Source organism: Chrysemys picta, chromosome 1, assembly GCF_011386835.1.
Source record: "Chrysemys picta bellii isolate R12L10 chromosome 1, ASM1138683v2, whole genome shotgun sequence".
NCBI lineage: Eukaryota > Metazoa > Chordata > Testudines > Emydidae > Chrysemys > Chrysemys picta.
In genome coordinates, this window is record NC_088791.1 from 155,112,176 (window position 1) to 155,134,299 (window position 22,124).

Here is a 22,124-nt window from a genome sequence, read left to right on the forward strand (position 1 = left end):
AAATTATACCCTATACATAAAATTGATAATGGAAACTAAACTTCCCTTGTATCTTCTGCATTTTAATTTTGTGGTGACACAAGCAGCAGATTGTCTGAACTTGAGTATCCAGATCTCTCTCCTCACAGAATCTGTCGTCACCGAGCATGAAGATGATAAATATATGCTTGGGGTCAGCATTGCAGCTTGGATTGTGAAATTGAAACCTTTAAGTCCAGAAACACTTACTAAATAGCCCTCCTTCTCTTTCCTTGCTTGCTTGCTTCCTCTAATCCTCTGCCTCTCTCCCCCCGCCCTTCCACACACAATGGTTAGCAATGGTGAGGTTTTAACTTAAAAATCTTCTTCCTTCACCCTCCCCAATACTGGATCTTCTGGTTCTTCCTGGCTTACTAAAGGTATTCCAAAATGCTTTACTTGGTAACACTCATACTTTTAATCTCATGCAAACCGTGTAACTCAGATCACCATATTAGTGAAACTGCAGAATTCTGCTGTGAAACAGCTCAACTGATGGTCACAAAATTAAAGCATTGTATAATGGTAGTGCTGACTGCCCCACTTTCTAAAAAAGAGGAAAACTTGCACCTGAGCCAAAACTATGGGGGAAGCTTTCTTTTCACAAAAGAAACATTGTCTTTTGTGTCAAATTTTGTCTATAGCAAAAATGCCAATGTAGCCCCCTCAGTTCTGGCTTGCAAAAACTATGTAATTGAAGGCCTGCAACAAGGAATTATGGCCTCATAAGGTGGCATTCCATGCTTTGACTTGACTTGCCCATTTTGGAGACTTGAAATCCTCAGTGGGCCAGTGGAATGCCCTGTGGTCTGCAGAGGACATAATTGAATTATTTACCACCCCACCCCCCAGTGCTGCCTACAGTTGCAATGAACTTGCTATGCAGGCAATAGCAATGACAGCATGGCTAAGTGATGTACTTGCAATTTCTGTGGGGTCTTCTGGTGCCCTTTCTCTCCTGGTCACTCTTCAGAGGAAGAAAATCCAGGATTCCATGTTTCTTGCGCTCAGTCGTCTGGGACCACGGTATACTGGTAACCTCTGACTTAAGTTAAATGCTTGCAGAAAAGATGCCACAGAGCACCCTACTAACCAGTTTCCAGGGAGTTGGCCTCTAGTTTTCATTTTGACCCTGCCCCCATGTCCTGTTTTTTTGTAGAAGGTCTACAGTCAGCTTATGAAGTGTAGCTCTTGTGTACTAATTCTCTTCTCCAGGGCTGGGTTTGAGTGTTGCAGCCATAATCTTTCTATTTATATTAATGAAAAGGTCAGTTTTGCCTTTAAATCAGATATGTACTATTACGCAAACTTTTACTGTGCCCCTAAGATCTCTTGTGTAGTCGCTCTATGGAGAGGCATAATTAAACCACCCCCAATGAGCAGCGGTAGCTATGTTGGCAGGAGACGCTCTCCCGCTGACATAGAGCTGTCCACACCAGCGCTTTTGTTGGTGCAACGTACGTTGGTCGGGGGGGGAGGTGGTTTTTCCCTCCACACCCCTGACTGACAAAAAGTTTGCCAATAAAAATGCTAGTGTAGACACAGCCTTATTTTAGAAAGCACAACTTGTACATATGCATATGATTGACAGTAAACTAATCTTGTTAAATAACCATGTTACTGTTAACAGCAGTTTTCCAGGTGACAAACTGATCTGTAACTTACATGACTAATGAACTTTAAGTGGAAGTCTGCCCAGCAGATAACTAGTAAAAGTTGCATGTTCAAATTCAGCCAAGATCTGCACTGACTAAAAGCTGCTCAGTGAAATGCCTGAAACAAATGGATAGGTAGGTCCCAGATACCACCAAATGGTTGGCAGTCTCAGAAAATCTGGAGACTCACACTCCCTTCTGACCCTTACAGGTCAGGGTTGAGGCACAATGACAAGTGGCAGAAAAATGTAAGATGATTGTGTGACCACTGCCTGGAATGTACCAGCTCTTTAACTAGAGTCCAAGTATCATCTTGCCTTCCCCTGCACTAAATTCATGTGAATAATTAAGGTTGGAAATCCTAAAAGATTAACCCAAATGTACTGAAATTGTATAATGTAAAGATATTTTGTCTACATTTGTATTTTTAACCTATTTAAAAAAAAAAAAACTTGTACGACAGAGAGCAAATAGGGGCTGGGGGAAGCTTATTCACTGCAGAATGCTTTGCAGAGTGAGTTTGTTTCTGCTCTGTCTAGTATGTGATTGCAATTATCCTATTACTTGTAAGAGTTTGCTGATCTTTACAGTGCCATGCTACAAGCGGTGTAAACAGATGGAGTATTCAGATGAACTGGAAGCAATTATAGAAGAAGATGATGGTGATGGGGGATGGGTAGACACATTTCACAATGCAGGTATTGAAACTCTTGATTTTAACTTTCCATTGCTAACTAATATTAAAGACCTTGACTCCTGAGTTACATTCCCAGTTAAAAGAAGAACAGGAGTACTTGTGGCACCTTAGAGACTAACAAATTTATTAGAGCATAAGCTTTCGTGGACTACAGCCCACTTCTTCGGATGCATCCGAAGAAGTGGGCTGTAGTCCACGAAAGCTTATGCTCTAATAAATTTGTTAGTCTCTAAGGTGCCACAAGTACTCCTGTTCTTCTTTTTGCGGATACAGACTAACACGGCTGTTACTCTGATTCCCAGTTAAATACCTGTGTGTGTGTGACATTAGCAAGTTGCTTAACCTCTGTGTTTGTTTCTGTGAAATGAGGTAATATCTCGGAGGTGTGGATGCTTAAAGCTTTAAGTCCTTTGAGAAGCACAATAGATGCATATTACTATATTTGGTAAGGTAAATATCCCATGCAGGGGACCAAACTTGTTACTAAAGAGATACTGAGAGAAATAAAAGCACCATTCTCTTCACCTTATTTGAAGAATAATGGCATACTGACCTCCCTTGTCAGTGAGTTTAAGTATGAGATGTGCAACAGTTAAGACTCTATCTCAGTTAAGCAGTGACACAACTGTGATATTGCCCCACCTTAGATTAGCCTTTGATCTCTAGTCCCAACATTTTAGTGTTGCTAGAAGGTATCTAAGGGCCCTCAGATAAATTGGGATGATAAAAGGAAACTGTAGTTAAGTACAGAAAATTGAGTTATACTTTACATAAATTTGAAAGCGTTAGTCATAGAGACAGGCTTCTCTGCTAAGTGGATGCCTTTGTCACCGTGAGAGAGAAACTAAAAATAACTGTTCATCTGATTCTACTGTGTAGTCAGTCTAACTCCCAACTGCCTAGCAAAATCTCTTCCATAGTATACTCCTTTCAGCTTTTCTTTTGAGAGTAGATGATTGTTTTAACACAGCCTGAGAAGGCTGACCTTTAAATTCCAGGATGAAGGTGTTTGAGAATAGCCCTTAAAGGTAAGTTTCTCTCTTTTCTATGTATCAAAAGTACTCAAACCATTTTCACCCCTTGCGTAATGCAACATCTCTCAGTAGCTCTGTAGCCTAGAGGCTTTCTAAGGGCTTATCTACACTGGCACTTTACAGCACTGCAACTTTCTCGCTCGGGTGTGAAAAAACACCCCTCTGAGTGCTGCAGGTTTCAGCACTGTAAAGTGCCAGTGTAGACAGTTCTCCCAGCGCTGGTGTCTATTCCCCTCATGGAGGTGGGTTGTTTTTTTGTTGTTTTGTAGCGCTGGGAAAGCTTTCTCCCAGCACTGGTGCCGTGACTTCACAGATGTTAGTGAAGACATGCCCTAAGAAAAACAACTCCTTAGTGTGATTGGAATACCCCAGAAGTTAATTTCTTTATCCTGTGTTTGCTGATGTTTTAACTCTTATTTTTGTCACTAGAAATCTTCCAGTGATTTTTGGGAGGTTCACTGATATTGTGAACCAGTTCTGTAAACAAAAATATCTGACAGTGCTAGGATATTATAGAGCTAAGAGTACCTTCAGTTCTGGCAGGAGAAACAATATGTAGGCATGACTACACCAGCCAGTTGAAATGATTGTTCCCAAACAGTGTTCATTTGCTGATGTGTTGCCAGTATGCTGGCTGTGTCTTTCCTTAGTGGTAAGACATGCTGTCTACTAATGGGTATTCTCCTAAGATAATGCATTGTATCTTTGAGGAAGTCATCTGAGATCCTCTTCCTCTTCAGTTGGTTAATTGGACCTGCGATTGTATTGAAACCGAGTGATATAATGTTACGGGACAGTGGAGAAGAACAGCAGTAAACAAGAAGTAATAGAAGGATAAGTGGGATGGGTTGAAGAGAAGCGGCAATGCATCGGGTGTTCCTTTTTCTGAATGACAGAGGCTCCGGCTATATTACAGCTTAAGTTGACATAAGTAATGTCGATCAGGGGTGTGAATTAGCCAACCCCCTGAGTGACATAAATGCCAATTTGGACAGCACTAAATTAAGTCAGCATATGTTGGCCGGAGAACATCTCTCCACCAACATAGCTACCACTGCTCGCAGGGTTGGCGTAATTAAGCCGATGAGAGAGCTCTCTCCTGTCGTCTTAGAGCGGCTACATTAACGTGTTTACAGGGCGCAAAGCTCTCTAGTGTAGCCACAGTATCAGCCTCTTCTCCTAATGCTTATTAATTGATAGTGGCAAGCTGCTACTTTTTAAATATAAGCTCCTGGGAACATGGACATGTCAGTATTTATTTGTTTGAATTATTTTATACACTTATGGCACTATAGAAATAACACTTGGCTAAGAAGGAAGCATGTTCAACCACAGTCAAGGCTGCTACATGGACAGGATGCTCTGAATGTACAGTAGCTCTTGCCATATACTCAAATTATTATTTTTGGAGTGCACCTTGCTTTCATGTGCTTGAGGTTACTATGTGTAAGGTAGTGTTCATGAGTAGTACAGTATGACTATTAGTCCATCTAGATTTTTATGTATTGGTAAGAGCTATCCATAATCAGTTAAAGTATTGCCCCCAACTCATTACTTGTGCAGAAACTGCTTAAGATTCCTCTATCAAAACTCTTATCTCATAAGTCTGCACTATGTGATTAGTCTGTACTAGCCTACATAAGTCTGCTTGGGGGCGGGATAATCTTTGTCCAGCTCTGAATAACGTGTCCTTCCAGTTTCTAAAGTTATTTTATAAAAATGTAATTGGAAGGATCACATACTCCTTTCTGAGCCATTTGTACCATCCTGGTAACAAAGAAACAGGCTCTTCTAATTTGGACTATTTTCAATGTTGATGTTCAATCAACAGGTATTGCAGGTGGGACAGAAGCAGTTAAGGAGATCACACTGGAGAGCAAGGTATTTGTTAGCTTGTGAATATTGACTTACTGTACTAGAAGGTTAAACTACAATAGATGTCTGATAGTATCCCTAAACAGCCATGTGAGCTAATTCTGTACATGAAAGAACAGTACAGAGGCCAGGAAATATGTGAAGGTGGGGTGAGCTATGAACTGAATTAGTAACCCCCTTATAATATCAATGTAAGCATGTATCCCCTCCCATTATCATGGAATGAGGCACTGTTCATCTGGAGTATTTCCATTCAACATACACATTCACTAATATTCCACATACACCTAGAAACTGATTTCACCTCAACTTTGAGGTGAGCATGTGCAGAGCTATTAGAATGCTGACAAATTGATAGATTTAAAAACAAAAAGTCCTATTATATGGTAAAATGGGGCTTATTCAACAAGTTTTATATAGTTTTAAAATCCTGGTCCCTTAAGGAGGTCTAGAGAAGGTACATCTTGATTTGGACAAGTCACATTTCTGCCAAACTTCTATCTCCAGTTGCTGAGGCACTAATGTAGCTAAATTCATTCTTATTTTAGTGCATTTATATTAACTGCCATCATACTTCTCAAATCATCATAGGGCCGAGATGAAATCTGGAAAACTTCCAGCTGCTCTCAGCTTCCTCTAAGGCTGAAGAGGCACTTAAGATAGCATGAACCTTTCCATTCTCAACAATAACATGTATATGTTTAAAAAGCATTATTGGGCGAAAGTCATCTGTAGAAATGCCTCTTAAAGGAACCTGACTAAAATGGAGTTGTGCCTCTGAGCTGCAATTGGAAGGCTTCTTTGAATCTAAAAGCAGTATAAATCTGGTGTGTGAAGTGGCGGGGGGGGGGCTGGTAAGGACTGCAACAGACCAGTGGTCCCTCGTGGTGCTTACAGGCCTATTGTAGCTGGCCAGCAACATTGTCTTGTACAACAATATTTTTACGGGGCCCAGGGCAAATACACACTTTTCAAGCAGAAATAAAAGCACTTGGCTTGCTTTTCACCTATTCTTTCAGAATGTGAAGTATCTGCGCTGTACATACTGCATTGTGTAACTGGCTTCATCAGATGCAAAAAAAAAAAAAAAAAAAAAATCTGCTTTTTGCAGGATACTTGGTTTGATGGGCCAGTGGCCCAATCCAGCATGGCAAAACTTTGCGTTCCTGTGTAATATTATTAGAACAGGATTTGCTTTTATGTAGTGTCTTCTGTACACGGGTACTGTATCCCAAAGCAGTTCATTATGCACTTAGCAAGCTTGTATAGAACCTTTAATGTTAGAACCTGTTTTATATGGAAAGGGAGGAATGTTGGCCATTGACACCCAGGATCTCTCTCTTCCAATCTTGGATCTCTAACTTGTCAGACTACGGATCAAAGTCTCAAACAAGCTGAGAATCTTGCATGGCTTTAAAACAAGTGTGGAATTATTGGACAACTGGCTTTTGCTATGGTACTAACAGGCTTTAAACCAGGTACTCAGTTTTAAATATAATTGTACTTGATTCCTTTAAATTGACTTGCCCAATGTACCAGCTCTGTATGTCTTCAAGTCACACTTCTCTTTGCTGACAACTTCTTCCTGCTAGCTGTCTAGTCTGTGTGGTGCCACTGAGCAAACTGGATTCTGTTATGGCTTGGGAAACAGCAGGCTTATCAGTTATGCTCTGACGGCAGAGTCTCTATCTTGGTGGTGATATAGGAGTAAATGTATTTTCAGAGCAGAATTTACAACATGGATAGTTACAGAAGTCATCCTTTGACTTTGAGCCTGAGCAGAGTTGATCTGGAAGCAAGAGAATACAGAATCTCATAACTTTCAGTGGATTTTTAATGTTGTACAAAAACCTTTAAATGCCTGAGAATGTAGTACTTACTAATGTGAATATCAGTTTTCTTGTTTATGTTGTTTGGCCTCATAGGAATAAATGGAAAATACTCATTTGTAAATAGACTTTCCAAGGCAGATGAATTGCATCTCTTGAATCCAAGTGTCTGTAAAGCATTGTTCTCACTTGCTTTCAATTTAACTTAAAAGGACAATATAAAACTGTCAGGACATCCAGCCTCTTGTGAAGATGATGAGGAAGATGAAGGGGAAGCAGCTGACATGGAAGGTATTTCCTTTTAAGTTGGATAGGATGCACTTTATTTCAGCCATGTAACCAGGGCAGCACTCTCTAGGAAAGCACTACTGCTTGTTTCCATGTAATGCCTATTAACAGTCCCATGTTGGACCTGATTCTCCTTTCGCATTGGGTTTACACCACCACAACTCCACTGGAATGCACAAGTGTCAGTGACTGGAAAATTAGGTCAGTAGGCAGCGGAATAGACAAGTCTAGCATGGCAACTCTGTGACTGTTTAGTGCACGAACTTCAGTTTCTGAAACCCACCCAGTGAAAAATGCTGACTTCCTAGAGGCTTCCATAATGAGTGTCTAGTGGAGCCACATGGTAGACAGTCTGTCACATTTACAGTATTAGAGAGTCTAGGTGTAGTTTAATGGTACTGGGAAAATTAGGAAATCTACTTGGATAAAGCATGTATATTAGATGCTTGCAGATTTTAAGGAGGCACTCTTGGTTGCATATTTTTAAGCTTCTGATGACCAATTACAAGCTTGGCATGAACTTGTAGACATTCTTTCTTTCCTTTCAGAATATGAAGAGAGTGGGCTATTGGAGACAGATGACGTGAGTGAACTGTTCTCTACCTCCTCCACAGCATTAACATCCTTTCTACTTTGTGCTCAAACTGGTAACACTGTCAAATGGCTAATATGCTTTTTTTTTTTTTTTAAATGCATTTACTAAAACTTTTAAAAGCACCAATTTTTGTTATAAATGAATATTATAACTGACACATTGATCAGAATACCATGGTCTTCAGATGCCTTTTTAGGTATGGGGCAAAGGTGAATAAAGGCATAGTGTTACTTAAATATTTGTTTTACTGTTATTGACTTTATTCTTTTATCTTAAATCTTTACACTCAGGCAACTCTTGATACAAGAAAAATAGCAGAAGCTAGCAAAGCTAAAGCTGATGTCGGAGGGGAAGATGCCATCCTGCAGACCAGAACTTATGACCTCTACATCACTTACGACAAATACTACCAAACTCCAAGGCTGTGGTTATTTGGATATGATGAGGTATTACCAGTATTTTTTTTTTCCTCAGTGTTAAGACTCACCAGTTAAGGTAGCACGGTCAATTTGTTGCAACTTGATTAAATATGTGTTTAAGGGAAGTGAGCAGATCAGTGTAAAGCCAGGACTTCAGCCAAGATTTACTGGGCCTGTGAGAATAAGTAAAAGCAATCTCACCACACCTTGAATGGCCCTGTAATTGGATCTTTATAACCAGTTGTGATGGTGCCCTTCAAAGAAAAGATTCTAGTTCTCTGAGCTGTTGGCTTTCCGTGGGTAACAAGAATGAAAACCAGTAAATCTGTTGTCAGTAAAGCAAGAAGGTGTGAGAACCAAGTGTACACAGGCAGCAGGAAGTTGAGTAACGAAGCATTCTTCCATTTTACACTATGGAATCTTGTAAGTTTGATGACTTAGTGATATAAGCCTCAGTCTAGAAATATCTAGGTTCCTTGGAACCACAGGTTCAGCTCCCAGTTCTCCCACAGTACTGTAAACAAAGTACTATGCAGTATTATATCTGCTCTGTGTGGATCCTATGGATCCTGCAGCATTTTTCATAAGAATAGAGGTTTGCCCGGTCATTAAGATCCCCTTTCTCGCTTTTGTCCCTATGGTTGCTTGCCACTTTTGATTTCAGTGCTATGTTTAGTTTATAAAGTACTCTGGGGTCCTTTAAGCAGAGATAACATATATACCTGCAAAATGCTACTTTAGTGCTATCCTACTTTCTGAGTAGGAGGAAAAGATTGTTTGTGCGACACTGTTCCTGCTACACATTTCTTTTCTTTTCAGCAACGGCAGCCTTTAACGGTAGACTACATGTATGAAGATATTAGTCAAGATCATGTCAAAAAAACAGTAACAATTGAAAATCATCCCCATCTTCCTCCACCACCTATGTGTTCAGTTCATCCATGCAGGTATCTTCAGTATTTCAGTATTTCTTTACTGAGCCCAGCTTATGGATATGTTTGTGAAAAGATCATTCTGTCTAATTAAAGTTGCCTTTTGTCCATCCTCTTGTGATCTATCAAACAATCATAAATTCCCATTTCCTGGACACTTGTCCACAGCTGTCTGTCTGCATGAGCTGTTCCCTTTTGCAGAGGGAAGAAAAGTCAGCAATTGTTTGAGCAGCCATCCCAGTGCTAAATGTGCATTAAGAGAATTGGTTTGGTTTTTCCTTTGTGCTTCTGTTTTGTAGTAGCGTCTCAAAACTGTATTCTCCATGAGTCTCCTCTTCTAGAAAGTCTAGAATCAGGCTATTCTCGTTTAGATCTTTTGCTGCAAAAAAATATTTTTTTATTCTACTCTAGCATGATCTTTTGGGAAGGTAAATTGTTTACCAAAAACCTATTGTATTTTGAAAGCTACTACAGGTTGTTTTTGTGTATCCAATTAAAAAAAAAAAAAAAGTCTCACAATTGCACTTTCACATCAACTCCAGAAGGTGGCAGACAGCTATGCTTAGACAAGTGGTGGGCAAACTTTTTGGCCTGAGGGCCGCATCGGTTTTTGGAAATTGTATGGAGGGCCAGTTAGAGGAGGGTGTGTGGCCTGGCCCCCACTCCGGGACCCCTGCCCTATCCACCCCCCCCTGTTCCTTGATGCCGCCCCCCCCCCCCGTTCCTTGATGGCCCCCACCCCGGGACCCCTCCCCCATCTACCCCCTTCCCCACACTCCCTGTCCCCTGACTGCCCCCCACCGCCTCATCCAACCCCCCCCCGTCCTTCCTGACTGCCCCCCCCAGGACCCCTGCCCCATCCAACCATCCCTCCTCCCTGTCCCCTGACTGCCCCCCGCCACCCCATCCAACCCTCTCTCCTTCCTGACTGCCCCCTGAGACTCCTGCCCCCATTCAACCTCCCTGTTCCCCACCCTCTGACCACCCTGACCACCACCCCCAAACTCTCCTGCCCTCTATCCAACCCCCCCACTCCCTGCCCCCTTACCACGCTGCCTGGAGCACTGGTGGCTGGCGGCGCTACAGCTGTGCCGCCCTGCTGGAGCCAGCCACGCTGTCCTGGCACTACGGACCACGCTGTGCCCTGAAAGCAGCCAGCAGCAGGTCCAGCTCCTAGGCGGAGGCACACAAGTGGCTCTGCGTGGCTCTTGCCTGCAGGCACCTCCACCCCAGTTCCCATTAGCTGGGAGTGCAGAGCTGGTGCTCGGGGCAGGGTAGCATGCAGAGCCCCGTGGCCTCCCCACCTAGGAGCCAGACCTGCTTCTGGCCACTTCTTGCTGCGCCTCAGGTGTCAGAACAGGTAGGGATTAGCTTGCCTTATCCAGGAAGCACCACTGACAGGACTTTTAATGGCCTGGTCTGTGGTGCTGACCAGAGCCGCCACAACCCGGTGCCTTCCATTCCATGACCCAGGATTGGGTCCGACCCACAGCCTGGTGGGGGGGAGGGAAGAAGTTGGAGCAAACAGCCAATGCTTGTGCAGCTGCTCTGCCAGCTTCAGTCTCTGGCTGGCTCCTCCTTGCAGTGTGTCCCCAGACCCACATAGGTGAGGTGAGGAGGGACACTGCAGGAGCCCTAGTCCCCCAACCTGCCCCTGGGGGTGGGGGTGTCTCCTAGTTGCAAAACTGCAGAGGGGATACAGGGAGGGGAGGGTTGGCACTGACAGGACTGACTTTTTACCCCTTTGCCACTGAGTATAGCAGTACCAGCTAAATTGCTTCTGTAGCTGTTACGCTGGCTCATCACTACCACTTCCTGTGGTTCTTGCCTCGTGTCTCTCTGATTAGAGGTGGCTTTCGTTGCACTGAACAGATCGACATTCTTGATGTGACCTGGTAGCAAACAAGCTTTAGTCTGAGACTGAGCATGGTTCAGCTTTTGGTCACTCACTGCTTATGTGGTGGGTGGGTGTGTGTGGTTGAGGAGCACTATCTCTGCCTCTGTGCAGCCACAGGATCTGCAGCCTGTTGGTCCTTTCAGACAGTGCTGTTAATGCTATTGCCACTAGACAGCACCGCAAACACCAGAGAAACTAGGGGTACATCTACACTACAGGGGGGAGTCGATTTAAGATACGCAAATTCAGCTACGTGAATAGCGTGGCTGAATTCGGCGTATCGCAGCCGACTTACCCCGTTGTGAGGACGGCGGCAAAATCGACTTCTGCGGCTTTCTGTCGGCGGCGCTTACTACCACCTCCGTTGGTGGAGTAAGAGCGCCGATTCGTGGGATCGATTGTCGCGTCCCGACGGGACACGATAAATTGATCCCCGAGAGGTCGATTTCTACCCGCCGATTCAGGCGGGTAGTATAGACCTAGCCTGGGAGTGTTTTGATTTCGCAGTGGGATAGCTTGCTGGCCTTTTTTGCTTCTGCAGTTGCAAGTTCAAATCTTACACTAGGTCACTTTCAGTGGTTTCAGCTTAGCCACTAATGAGTGTCTTAAGTATTCATATCTATCAGCCTCAAGAGAAGCTCAGAAGTATAACAGCAGAAGTGATGTAAGTCAAGATAGTCTATTGATGAAGTAGCACAGGGAAGTTCATACTGCTCTGCTCATTATATTGATTAATAAATAGTCCTGCTTGTCTGAAACTTGAATAACTTCTCTATAGAAAATAAACACTTTCACCTTGCTGGAGCCATCATGAAACTGTAAAAACTGGCGTAGCCATGAAGTTAGTGTTGCTTCTTCACCCTGTTGTAGATGAGAAATTATTGATGCTTACCAACCTGCATGTGTCTTGGTTGCATCTGACCCTAAATATAGGCGGTCTCATTCCAAGATTAAATTGGAGTGCAGCAACCGTATATGCAAGACCCAGAATCAGTTTAAAATAGACACGGCTACTGTTCTTAGATATACAGTTTGAGTTTTTGTCCAGCCTGGTGTTGGAGTTGCTGAGAGGGTCATGAGCACTGAAGTCAAACTGAAAAAGTCATCCATGTGGACACTTACGTTAACAAAGGGAGTCCATCCCACGGGGATTCTGTCTTCTCACACATGTGGTCCCACACTATGGTAGTGATTAGGGTGAGGATTACATACCTCAAGATGTAACATTACCTTTGCTCCTACTGGGTCCACAGGCCCTGTGTTGTTGGGCTGCCCTCTGACATTAACTGACCCATTTGGTTTGACCTCTATAGGGAAGGTATTATTCAGGCAGCAGTCCACTATCTATTGATATTGTAGTAGGATGCTCTAACCATTGACTGTCAAGTGGCTGCTAAATTGACCTCTCCTTGTATGCAACTTTTACAGGTCATCTTGGTACTCAGGTGACTGCAGTAGAGTAAGGCCTGGTCTACAATAAAAAATTAGGTTGGTTTAACTAAGTCCCCGTGTAGATAGCAGTAGGAACTGGTCTACACGACACAGTGAGGTCATTGTAAGTTGCCTTACATTGACCTAATTTTGTCTGTACATGCTACAGTTTTGTCCTGCCGATGGAAGGGTATGTCTACACTTACCAGGGATCAATGCTGTGGTGATTGATCCACTGGGGGTCAATTTAACAGGTCTAGTGAAGACCCACTAAATCGACCACAGATCGCACTCCTGTCAACTCGATACTCTACCGGAATCAGAAACATAAAGTAAGTCCCGTCAACCCAGTGCAGTGTAGACATTGCAATATGTCGACCTAAGCTATGTCGACTCAGCTATGTTATTCACCTAGCTGGAGTTGCGTAACTTAGGTCGACTTAACCCTGTAGTGTAGACTGCCCCAAGTGCTGTACTACACGGATACGATAACTCCACCCCCGCCAGAGGCATGGCATTTATGTCTTTGTAGTTAGGGCAACACAGTGTTACTTATTTCAGCTGTTGGTTGTCTTATCAATTTCCATGCTGGAGCTGTGAAATTGACAAGACAGCCTGGCTGCCCCCAGATCCCCACTCCCAGCTGGGCAGCTGCCTGGAGGCTCCCTGCTTAGGGAGGTAAGAAGCCCGAGAAATCTGGGCAGCTGCCCCCCACACTGTCCCCATCAGTTGGTGGAAGCGCTCCTGATGGGGATGCGCACCACTGACAGAAGGAGGGTAGTTACTGCTGTGGCTGTAAGTCGACCTAACTTAGATCAACTTAAGGCTGTAGTGTAGACATGCTCTAGGTTGAAGGAAAAATTCTTCCATTGACCTAGCTATCACCTCTCAACTCCCTCCCGTCAGCATAGGTAGTGTCTAAACTGAAGCACTACAGCGGCATAACTGCAGTGGCACAGCTGTAGCATTAAGTGTAGACATGCCTTAAATGTGAAAGGAGGTGGTCAGAGTATTGGGGAGAAATCATGGGGGTGATTGCATTAAAAAAAAAGTCATGTCTTATGCTGTGCCTATGATAGCAATGAAAAGTTGTCCTCTTGTATCACTTGAAGTCCCAACCAGCAGTTCCATCTGGGGCATGGATAGTATATTGCAGGGGTGGCCAACCTGAACCTGAGAAGGAGCCAGAATTTATCAATGTACATTGCCAAAGAGCCACAGTAATACGTCAGCAGCCCTCTATCAGTTCTCCCACCCCGTTCCCAGCACCTCCCACCCACTGGCAGCCCTGCCGGTCAGCACCTCCCCCTCCCTCCCCACACCTTCTAATCAGCTGTTTTGTGGCATGCAGGAGGCTCGGGGGGACCAGGAGGAGGGAAGTGAGAGCACTACAGGCTCAGGATAGGGGGCGGGAAGGGATGGAGTGGGGGCAGGGCCTGTGGCAGAGCTAGGGGTTGAGCAGTCAGCACCCCCTGGCACATTGGAAAGTTGGTGCCTGTAGCTCCAGCCCCAAAGTCGGTAATACAAGGAGACACATATTAGCTTCTGAATAGCCGCATGTGGCTCCGGAGCCACAGGCTGACCACCCGTGGTGTATTGAATCTAGCATGTCTGCTCAGTTGAATTTCTTGCTGAGAGGTGTTTGGGCATCCTGCACCTACCAGCATGAGTCTGCTGGCAAACAACATAACTTCTTCTCCAGCTGAATTTCTCTCACTCAGCAAGGTTCTAGAGATGGTGGATGGGGGAGGTTGGGATAATCTCTCAAGGGGAATACTATCAGTAGATACTGTCACACACCTTTCACCCTCCACACCCTTCCCCAGCAGAGCAAAGTGTCAGCACTCTTGTCAAGGAACTTAGGCCTGTGCTCAAGAAGCAGTTTTTTCATGCTGATAGTCTCTCCAATTGCTACTCTTCCTGTTTCGGGGGATGGTGGGTTGGAGAGGGAAAGCTGAGACTGTACTGAGACCGCTCCAATATTAACTGGCATTTTGATCTTCCTTGAGTCCTGTTAGTCTGGCTTCAGGCCAGAGTGTGGTACAGATAGCACAGGTCTTGTTAGTATATGTTCTGGCTGTGGACATGGGGCATTTAACTATTGCTGATTCTAGTAAATTGACCAGCTGCCTTTGATAGTGCTAATGCAACTACAGACTCTGGGAGGCATATACAGGGTTTAATTAAATAGCTGTTCTCTCAGAGAGTGGGATCTGGGCACTTGTTACTTGTTTAGTATGCAGTTTTCTGCCATCTCATCTGGCATGTGCCTGTGTGTCAGACACCCCTAGGGGAGACAGGCAGCTGGATTGGGCTTCAGAACCATCAGAAAATCAAGCTGAATTGTAAATGGTGGATTCTCTGTAACTTGAAGTCTATAAACCGTGATTTGAGGATTTCAGTAACCTCAGCCAGAGGTTAGGGGTGGATGAGGTTCTGTGGCCTGCAATGTGGACATGGTCAGAATAGATGATCATGATGGTCCATTCTGACCTTAAGGTCTATGAATTAGATGGTGTGGAACTGCTTGGTTTGGGGCAGAGGGATGCTGGAGGGGGTGAAAGGTGTCTATTGAGTGGGAATTGCCCACTCAGTCACTTAACTTTTGAAGTTAAAAGGGCCTGTTGGATTCCAAGCTGCTCCTAGATATTTCAGGTAGAAACAGTAGCTAGGGGTGCTGCTTTAATCTTTGCTTCACAAAGAAGTTCCAGTCTTTCCTCTCTTATCCCTGTCACTTCCTTGCCCACCCCATAAATTGTGCAATGTGGTGTACGTAGGGCTATGCTTGACAACTGGGAAAGTACCTGTTGGCTCACAACACTATGGCAGCCTGCTCACTCAGCAGTTTTTCTTTTGTCGCATGTATTGCCATGGTATTCTGTTTCAAAGGAGGAACTGAAAAAGGGATAGATACCATGGCAAGCTGCACGCTAACCACTTGTTGAATCATTACTTCAAACATTCTGTTCAATCAACATAGTCACACAAGTTGTGTTTTTGGCAATTGCTTGATGGGTAAAAGCAGTCTTTACTAACTTCCTGTTAGAAGTAATCAATTGGCAGCCGTTTAATCAATTTGTCAATAATAAATGCTGATCCACAAGTTTGTAGAAGTAGGAATTGAGCAATGAAGAGTGACTGAGTCAGGGAAAGAGACTCTGTAGCCTATGGGTTTGTTAGGGCATGCATCTAGGATGTGGGAGACCTAAGTTCAAGACTCCGCTCCAATAATTATTTACTTACAAAAAGTGGAACAGCTTCAAGATGAGAAATTGAGAGAGCCCCTTACCCAGAATATCCCTTGCCCCAGGGGCTAAGACTCTCTCTCCTACTATGTGGGAGACCCAAGTTCAAATTCCTTCTCTGCATCAGGCAGAGGTGGGAAATTGAACCTGGTTATCCCACATCCCAGTGAGTTTTAAGGAGTGGGGGCATCACCATTTCTGCCTCTCCTCTTATCCATCCCCCCCATTTTGTAGTTCTAGACCTACTTTCAGTGCCCAAAATCAAAATAAAAAAGCCTTGAGTCAGGTCAAAATGAAATGCGACTTTGACTTTTCCGAAACATTTTGATATTTGTTTGCTCAAAACTATTATGTGAACTTGAGATGATTTCACAAATAGTTTGTTGACCTGAAACTTCATTTTTTGGTGATTTAAAGAATTAACCAAAAAAATACTGATATTATACTGTCAACTGGAGGATTCACTCCTATGATCCAACTTTAGTGCTTTCCAAGATGGCTTGGTGTCTGTCAGTTTGGAGGTCCAGGAAGCTGCAGTTAAAGGTAATGCTGGTTTTGCTACTAGTTCTCATTCACTTCACTGTGTTTGAGCAGCTACAGAAATCACTTTCATAAACAGGTTCCACACTGACACACTTTTTATTATGGGGGAATCTTTGAATTTTCCCTACTTCATTATTAAAACTTCCTTTCCTGTTGAAGTTTGTCATGGTGAAAGCCCAAGAGACAAATCACTTTTGTTGGACCAGACTGTCCCGTTTCATTCCATTCTGGAAAACTTTTTTCTTTTGACCTAACCTTTTTTAATGAACATGAATTACACAATTCACAAGGTGTAACTAAACCACCAGGCCAGCTTTTTTAAACTTGAGTGCTTAAGTTAGTCACTTAATACAATATGTTCAAGGCGCACAGAAGTCTGAAAGATTTTCCTGGGAGTTCATTTGGTCTCCTACACGGGTAGGAAGAGGGTCCTTGGAATTGGGAGAACAAATTCTCAGTGAGAGAGCTTCTTACTGAGGCCTTTGTGTTAGGAAGCTTATTTTGATGGCTGTTCCATTTGTTGAAGCCCAATGCGTGACTGTCACCAGATCTTCTTTGGCAGGAGTAGCAATGTTTGACATCTGGATGAAAGTTCTTAGTCCTTTGTAACTAGTTAATTGATTGCTAGTTAATTTAAGCCAACTACTAGGATTGTGACATGTGTAGATCATCATTTGCTAACATTTGTTCTAGGACACAAATGGTTTTGGTCCAATCTAGGCTACAGGATGGATCAAATGTTTGTAGTGAAATAAGCATTAGTGGAGTATCTAGCTAGCTCAAGTTAACTGGCAAACATTTAACTCTAATTACAAAAGGACTAAACTCTAGATTAAACAAGGCCTTCAAGTCCCTTTTAGGTTGCAGTTCTTCAGATTGCTGTTTTCACATGGCTGCCTCGCGTTCCTTTTCATTCTCTTTAAAGTCCATACAGTGTGGTTTGATACAGGATAATGTCTAGTAAAGATACAATTTCCCATCTGTTCTTCAAAACTCTCCTGTGAGTCCAGGTAACCATCCTTTATCACACATCCAAAAGCATTTCCCAGGATTACTTTTTGTACATGTTTCACTTTAAAATTGTGAGGGACTATTGAGCCTAGAATGTCTGCCTTAGTCTGTTACAGACTGCAGGACTACTATCTCTTCTTTCTCTACTTTGAAGGGAGGAGGTTTGTGGCTGATATTGAAGTTATAAGATCTTTGCTTCCCTTTAAAAATGAAGTGCTCAAAGAAAACACTTCAGACCTTTCCAGTCTTAGTTCTGCTTTCACAAGTGTTTGTGCATATTTTTATAAAACTGTAGGGATGAAAGAGTGACACTAATAGGTTGGCTCCTATGGGACTGGTAATTATTGAAATCTGTCAAGTCTTGCATTCTAAGGAACACAGTGACAGCATTTTATGGCTAGAATGTATAATGAAAAATTGCAGTGCTATTGTAATAACTCTTCCACCAAGCTGCAGCATTGTTCTGATCATCTTGAGATGAAGTATTCAATGGCCATGGAATGAACTTCTTTACTTTCTGAACTAGAATGAAACAGCCTCAGCATGGCTGAACTGACATGGGAGAATTCAGAGAGGCTAACAGCTTGACTGTTCCTGAAATATATATGAAAAGCACCTGCTGTGTAAATTTTTGTCAATGCACTCTACAGTAGTATTGCAGTGGGACTAATAAAATATTAATGGGCTATGATTTCCCAGCAAGTGCATGTAAGGACAAGTAGTATAGCTTGTGAGAAAAATGGTCCTCTGATATTGCCCAACAACACTTCTTCTTTTTGACTCATTCCACTTCACAATATCCGTTTTAATAATGTGGTAACCACTTATTTGTATTCTCAGAATCACATGAGCAAGATGGCTAGACTTTGAGCTAACAGAGTTGACTGAATGCAGATTAATAGCCATCTACTTAAGCATTTATATAATGCTATCTGAGCCCTTTCATTAAATTCTGTAAGCTTCCCCTAAATGACAATCAGTTTGAGATGACCATTTTTAAAAAAAATCCTGTTAATTTCTTTGAGGTCTTCCCTTGGTTTGTCGTCTTAACCTGAGGATTTTTCACAAATTAAGGTTTGACTACAAAAACCTAAAATAAAAGCATAGCTAAAGCGATCTTCATGTAAAGCACCTCCTTTGTCGTTCTTGATGCATCCTTCTCTCCCCTGCAATCCTGATTGAGAAATATTGTCTGCTCAGTCCTCTCTCCTTCCCACTCTGTACCCCTTCTCGCTGCTGCTCCCTGCCCTACCATATCTACAAATGTTATATTGGAAACATATCAGACAGCCATCTTTACTTTGAGACTGTAAGTGGTTGTGAAAAGTTCTGATGCATTGGCAGGAGCATCTCTATGTGCAGCTACTGATGTTTCTCCAGATGTGTAATGGATCATTGTGTCAAAACATGGTGGCTTAAAGTGCCAAACACTTTAAAAGAGAAACATTTCCAGTGTTTAGAATGCCAATAAGTGAGTACATGTGGGCTCATATTTTGAGATAAACGAAAAACAGTGGTGATAGCTTACAAAAGCAAAGAACAGTTACTGAACATCAAATTACATAACTTAGCTTGCATGGCAGACGGTGTATGTGAAATGTAGAATTGCCAGTGGCTAAAATATTTCTTAGTATTTTGAGCATCAGATCTGGAAGCACAAGTTTGGATTCAGGCAGGGATGATCAAGCCCACCCTTTCTCTGGGGCAAATAAACTCAAAGTGAACTACATAGAGCTTTGACAAAATCTTTAATTGGGGTTGTGGTCTGCATGGACATATTGAAGGTCCCATAGCTATTCTTAAAAAGTAGTTTTTTGCTCCAGTGTCATTAGATGGAAATGTTCACTTTCTCCTCCCTTACAATTGTGAAACATATTTAAGCCCCTTCATTTTTAATTGAAACTGATTGAAAATATCCCAACTTTTACAAAAAGCATTATTTGTTTTTTTTTCTGATTTTCACCCTACTTTTGTCATTCAAATGTATAAAAAATAACTTGTTTTATTAGGAAAATACAATACATTGCAAGAGATATGTGTATTACGATAATACATTAGTTTGTGTATATGCAAAGCTGTCTGTTGAAGTAAGGCTATGTATTAGTCTAGAAGATACACACAATAAACAAGCATGCCCACAAGCTCTGAAGTGTGTACACATCTGAACATCCTGATGGCTCTCCCGCCCACCATGTACACATTTCAAGCTGTTAGCAGATAACGTTTTCAAGATCTGAGACACTAAAATGCAAAGAAAATAAAAACTTATCGGATTACGTTTCAGAACACAAGGAAGTATTTGAAAGTATTTACAAAAAAAGCAACCAAAAAACAGGAGAAAAGATGAAGTTGAGTATATGCACTGCAAACAGCGTGGCCCAATTATTAAATGTAAATATTTTTATAGGCTAATAGTTCTAAGTCTACAACAGTAAACTGTTTATTCAAATGAAAAGTTTTATCGGGATTAGAGATATTGTTTCCTTAAACTCAGAGGTGGCATTGTGTTTTAAGTTCTGCAGCAAACCACATTTGAATTCCATTCATCAAAGCATTAATCTACTGAATATTTTCCCCTTTCCTTCCGTCCACCAAAATAAACCCAATATTTACCCAGAAAAATTATTTTTCCATAGATTTTTTTTTCACCTGTTTTTGTTGTAGTAATAAATGCTGATAAATTCCTGGGAAAAATTAAAATAAAATAACTGAAAGCGAAGGGTCCTAAACATATTGTAATTGCTCTTGTCTCTCTGCAGCCTGTTTCAGTAGTGGATGAAGTGCTTTCTTCATAGTTTGAAAAGCACCATGTATGAAAGATGCTAGATGAAAATACACATATAAATAATTAGTGAACCTGATCTTAATCTCACTCTGGCCACAGTGCTCCATGGTCAGATTTATGCTAACAGCTAGTAAAATGACTTGATTAATCGGACTGTGAATTTAAACTGGCATTTGTGGAAGGGTTAAATGTAACTTAACCCCCCCTAAAATAAAATAAGAACATCTTACTGCAGTTTAAGGTGTTGACACAACTATTGCAAAAAACTGGAACTTTTTACTCTGATATGGCAGGTACGTAAAAGCAAGATCTGAGTTTTAAACTTGTTTTGAAAATGAAAATAGCTTGTAACTTTGAAGTGTATTCTCTTAGTATGATTTGATTTTAAAATCTTGTTGTGCATTGTCTGGAATAAGAATCTCAGCCATAACTAGCTTGAAGATTGCCATACTAAACCATGAAGTATGAGACTTAACAGTATGGAGGGCATCTTGTGGTTTAAAACTGGTCTGTGAAAACTCTCATGCATTGTTCTGCTTGCCCAGCACCAAAACTTTTTAAAACAATGTTTTAGTGATGGAAGCAACCTACCCCCAGGTGAGTTAATTCCAATTTATTCCACGCTGTCTCAACAATGTACTTCCTCTCTGACACAGTGCAACAATGTCCAGGGTGAAGTATGAAACTTACCGATAAGGATAACGTTCTTCAGGGTGTTTTCTGATGTGGACTAAGTATGCCCTGTTCTTTCAGAAGCCTAACCAAACAACAGTTAATTGGTTATAACTTCCTCATAGTTTGGAGTTGGTTTGACGCCAGTAAGCTAAAGGTTAAAAAATTTCCTATCCAAATGCCACTTTCCGTAGCCATCCAGTCATACTTCTTAAGGCTATTAATCTGCACAAATAATCTAATTTTATTGAGTTATGGAAGATTGAGTTGTCTTGGCATGATATCTCTAAGAGTCCCAATCTACTTTCAGGCATGCAGAAGTGATGAAGAAAATAATTGAAACAGTTGCAGAAGGTGGGGGAGAACTTGGAGTTCATATGTATCCTTTCCATGGAATGTCAGGAGACCTCTGAAGAATATGTTATCTAATAAAGGTCTAATCCATCCTCCGTCCATTCCTAAAACTTTATTTTGCAGGTAATTTGTGAGGCTTACTGCTATTGAAGTCACTTTTAGATTAGCAATAACATCCAAGGCACGCCAAGTTGCCATTTTTTCTTATGTGCAGGAATTGGGAAGTAGCATGCATGTTCTGACTGAGCTCCCCCAGCAAAATTCATTAGTGATCTCATGCTAGTTCTAAAACAAATGCAGTTGACCAACAGAACAGTGAAAATAATTCATATTAGAGCTAGTCACTTTCACTCTTCTGTTGGTCAGTTGCATTTGTACAAATAGTACTTTCTCTGATCTCTTAGTGAGATGAGGAATCTTAAGTGATACTTGTAATAACAGTAGGTATTAATATATTAGTACAACACTTTCAGACAGAAATGTCACTTTCAAGGTACCAGTGTCCCGTTAAATCCTTCATTTGGCTTTCCTGTTCTAAAACAAGAAGGGAAGGGGGGGCTGTGGTTCTGCTGAAAGCTCTGAACCACCACCAGCAGCTCTCATACCAGCTAGTCTTAGACCTTGAATAAACAAGAAAGTTGTACCAGTATAGATTACAGCTAGTGTAGGCTGATAACTAAGCTAACAGTGTGGGGTTTTAACCCTTCATGTGGCTCTGTCATTCTACTACAGTTTGAGATGGACACAAACTGTAGAAAGCAACAGAGGGTCCTGTGGCACCTTTGAGACTAACAGAAGTAAGCTTTCGTGGGTAAGAACCTCACTTCTTCAGATGCAAGTGATG

The 22,124-nt window shown here is 42.1% G+C and overlaps 1 protein-coding gene across 3 annotated transcripts in view; it reads left to right on the top strand.

Annotated features, from left to right (window-relative positions):
- The window catches only part of ATG3 (autophagy related 3), a 37,131-nt gene that overhangs the window by 14,148 nt on the left and 859 nt on the right, over positions 1-22,124 (top strand). For 2 of the 3 annotated variants that reach the window (XM_005294523.5, XM_065573746.1), the window contains exons 5-11: positions 2,264-2,371; positions 5,236-5,285; positions 7,321-7,399; positions 7,945-7,979; positions 8,282-8,437; positions 9,230-9,357; positions 21,237-21,305. In XM_005294523.5, coding sequence (XP_005294580.1) covers positions 2,264-2,371; positions 5,236-5,285; positions 7,321-7,399; positions 7,945-7,979; positions 8,282-8,437; positions 9,230-9,357; positions 21,237-21,305 — 625 coding nt within the window. Of the gene's footprint in view, positions 1-2,263; positions 2,372-5,235; positions 5,286-7,320; positions 7,400-7,944; positions 7,980-8,281; positions 8,438-9,229; positions 9,358-21,236; positions 21,990-22,124 lie in introns of all 3 variants that reach the window. The other variant, XR_010594011.1, reaches the window with a different exon arrangement.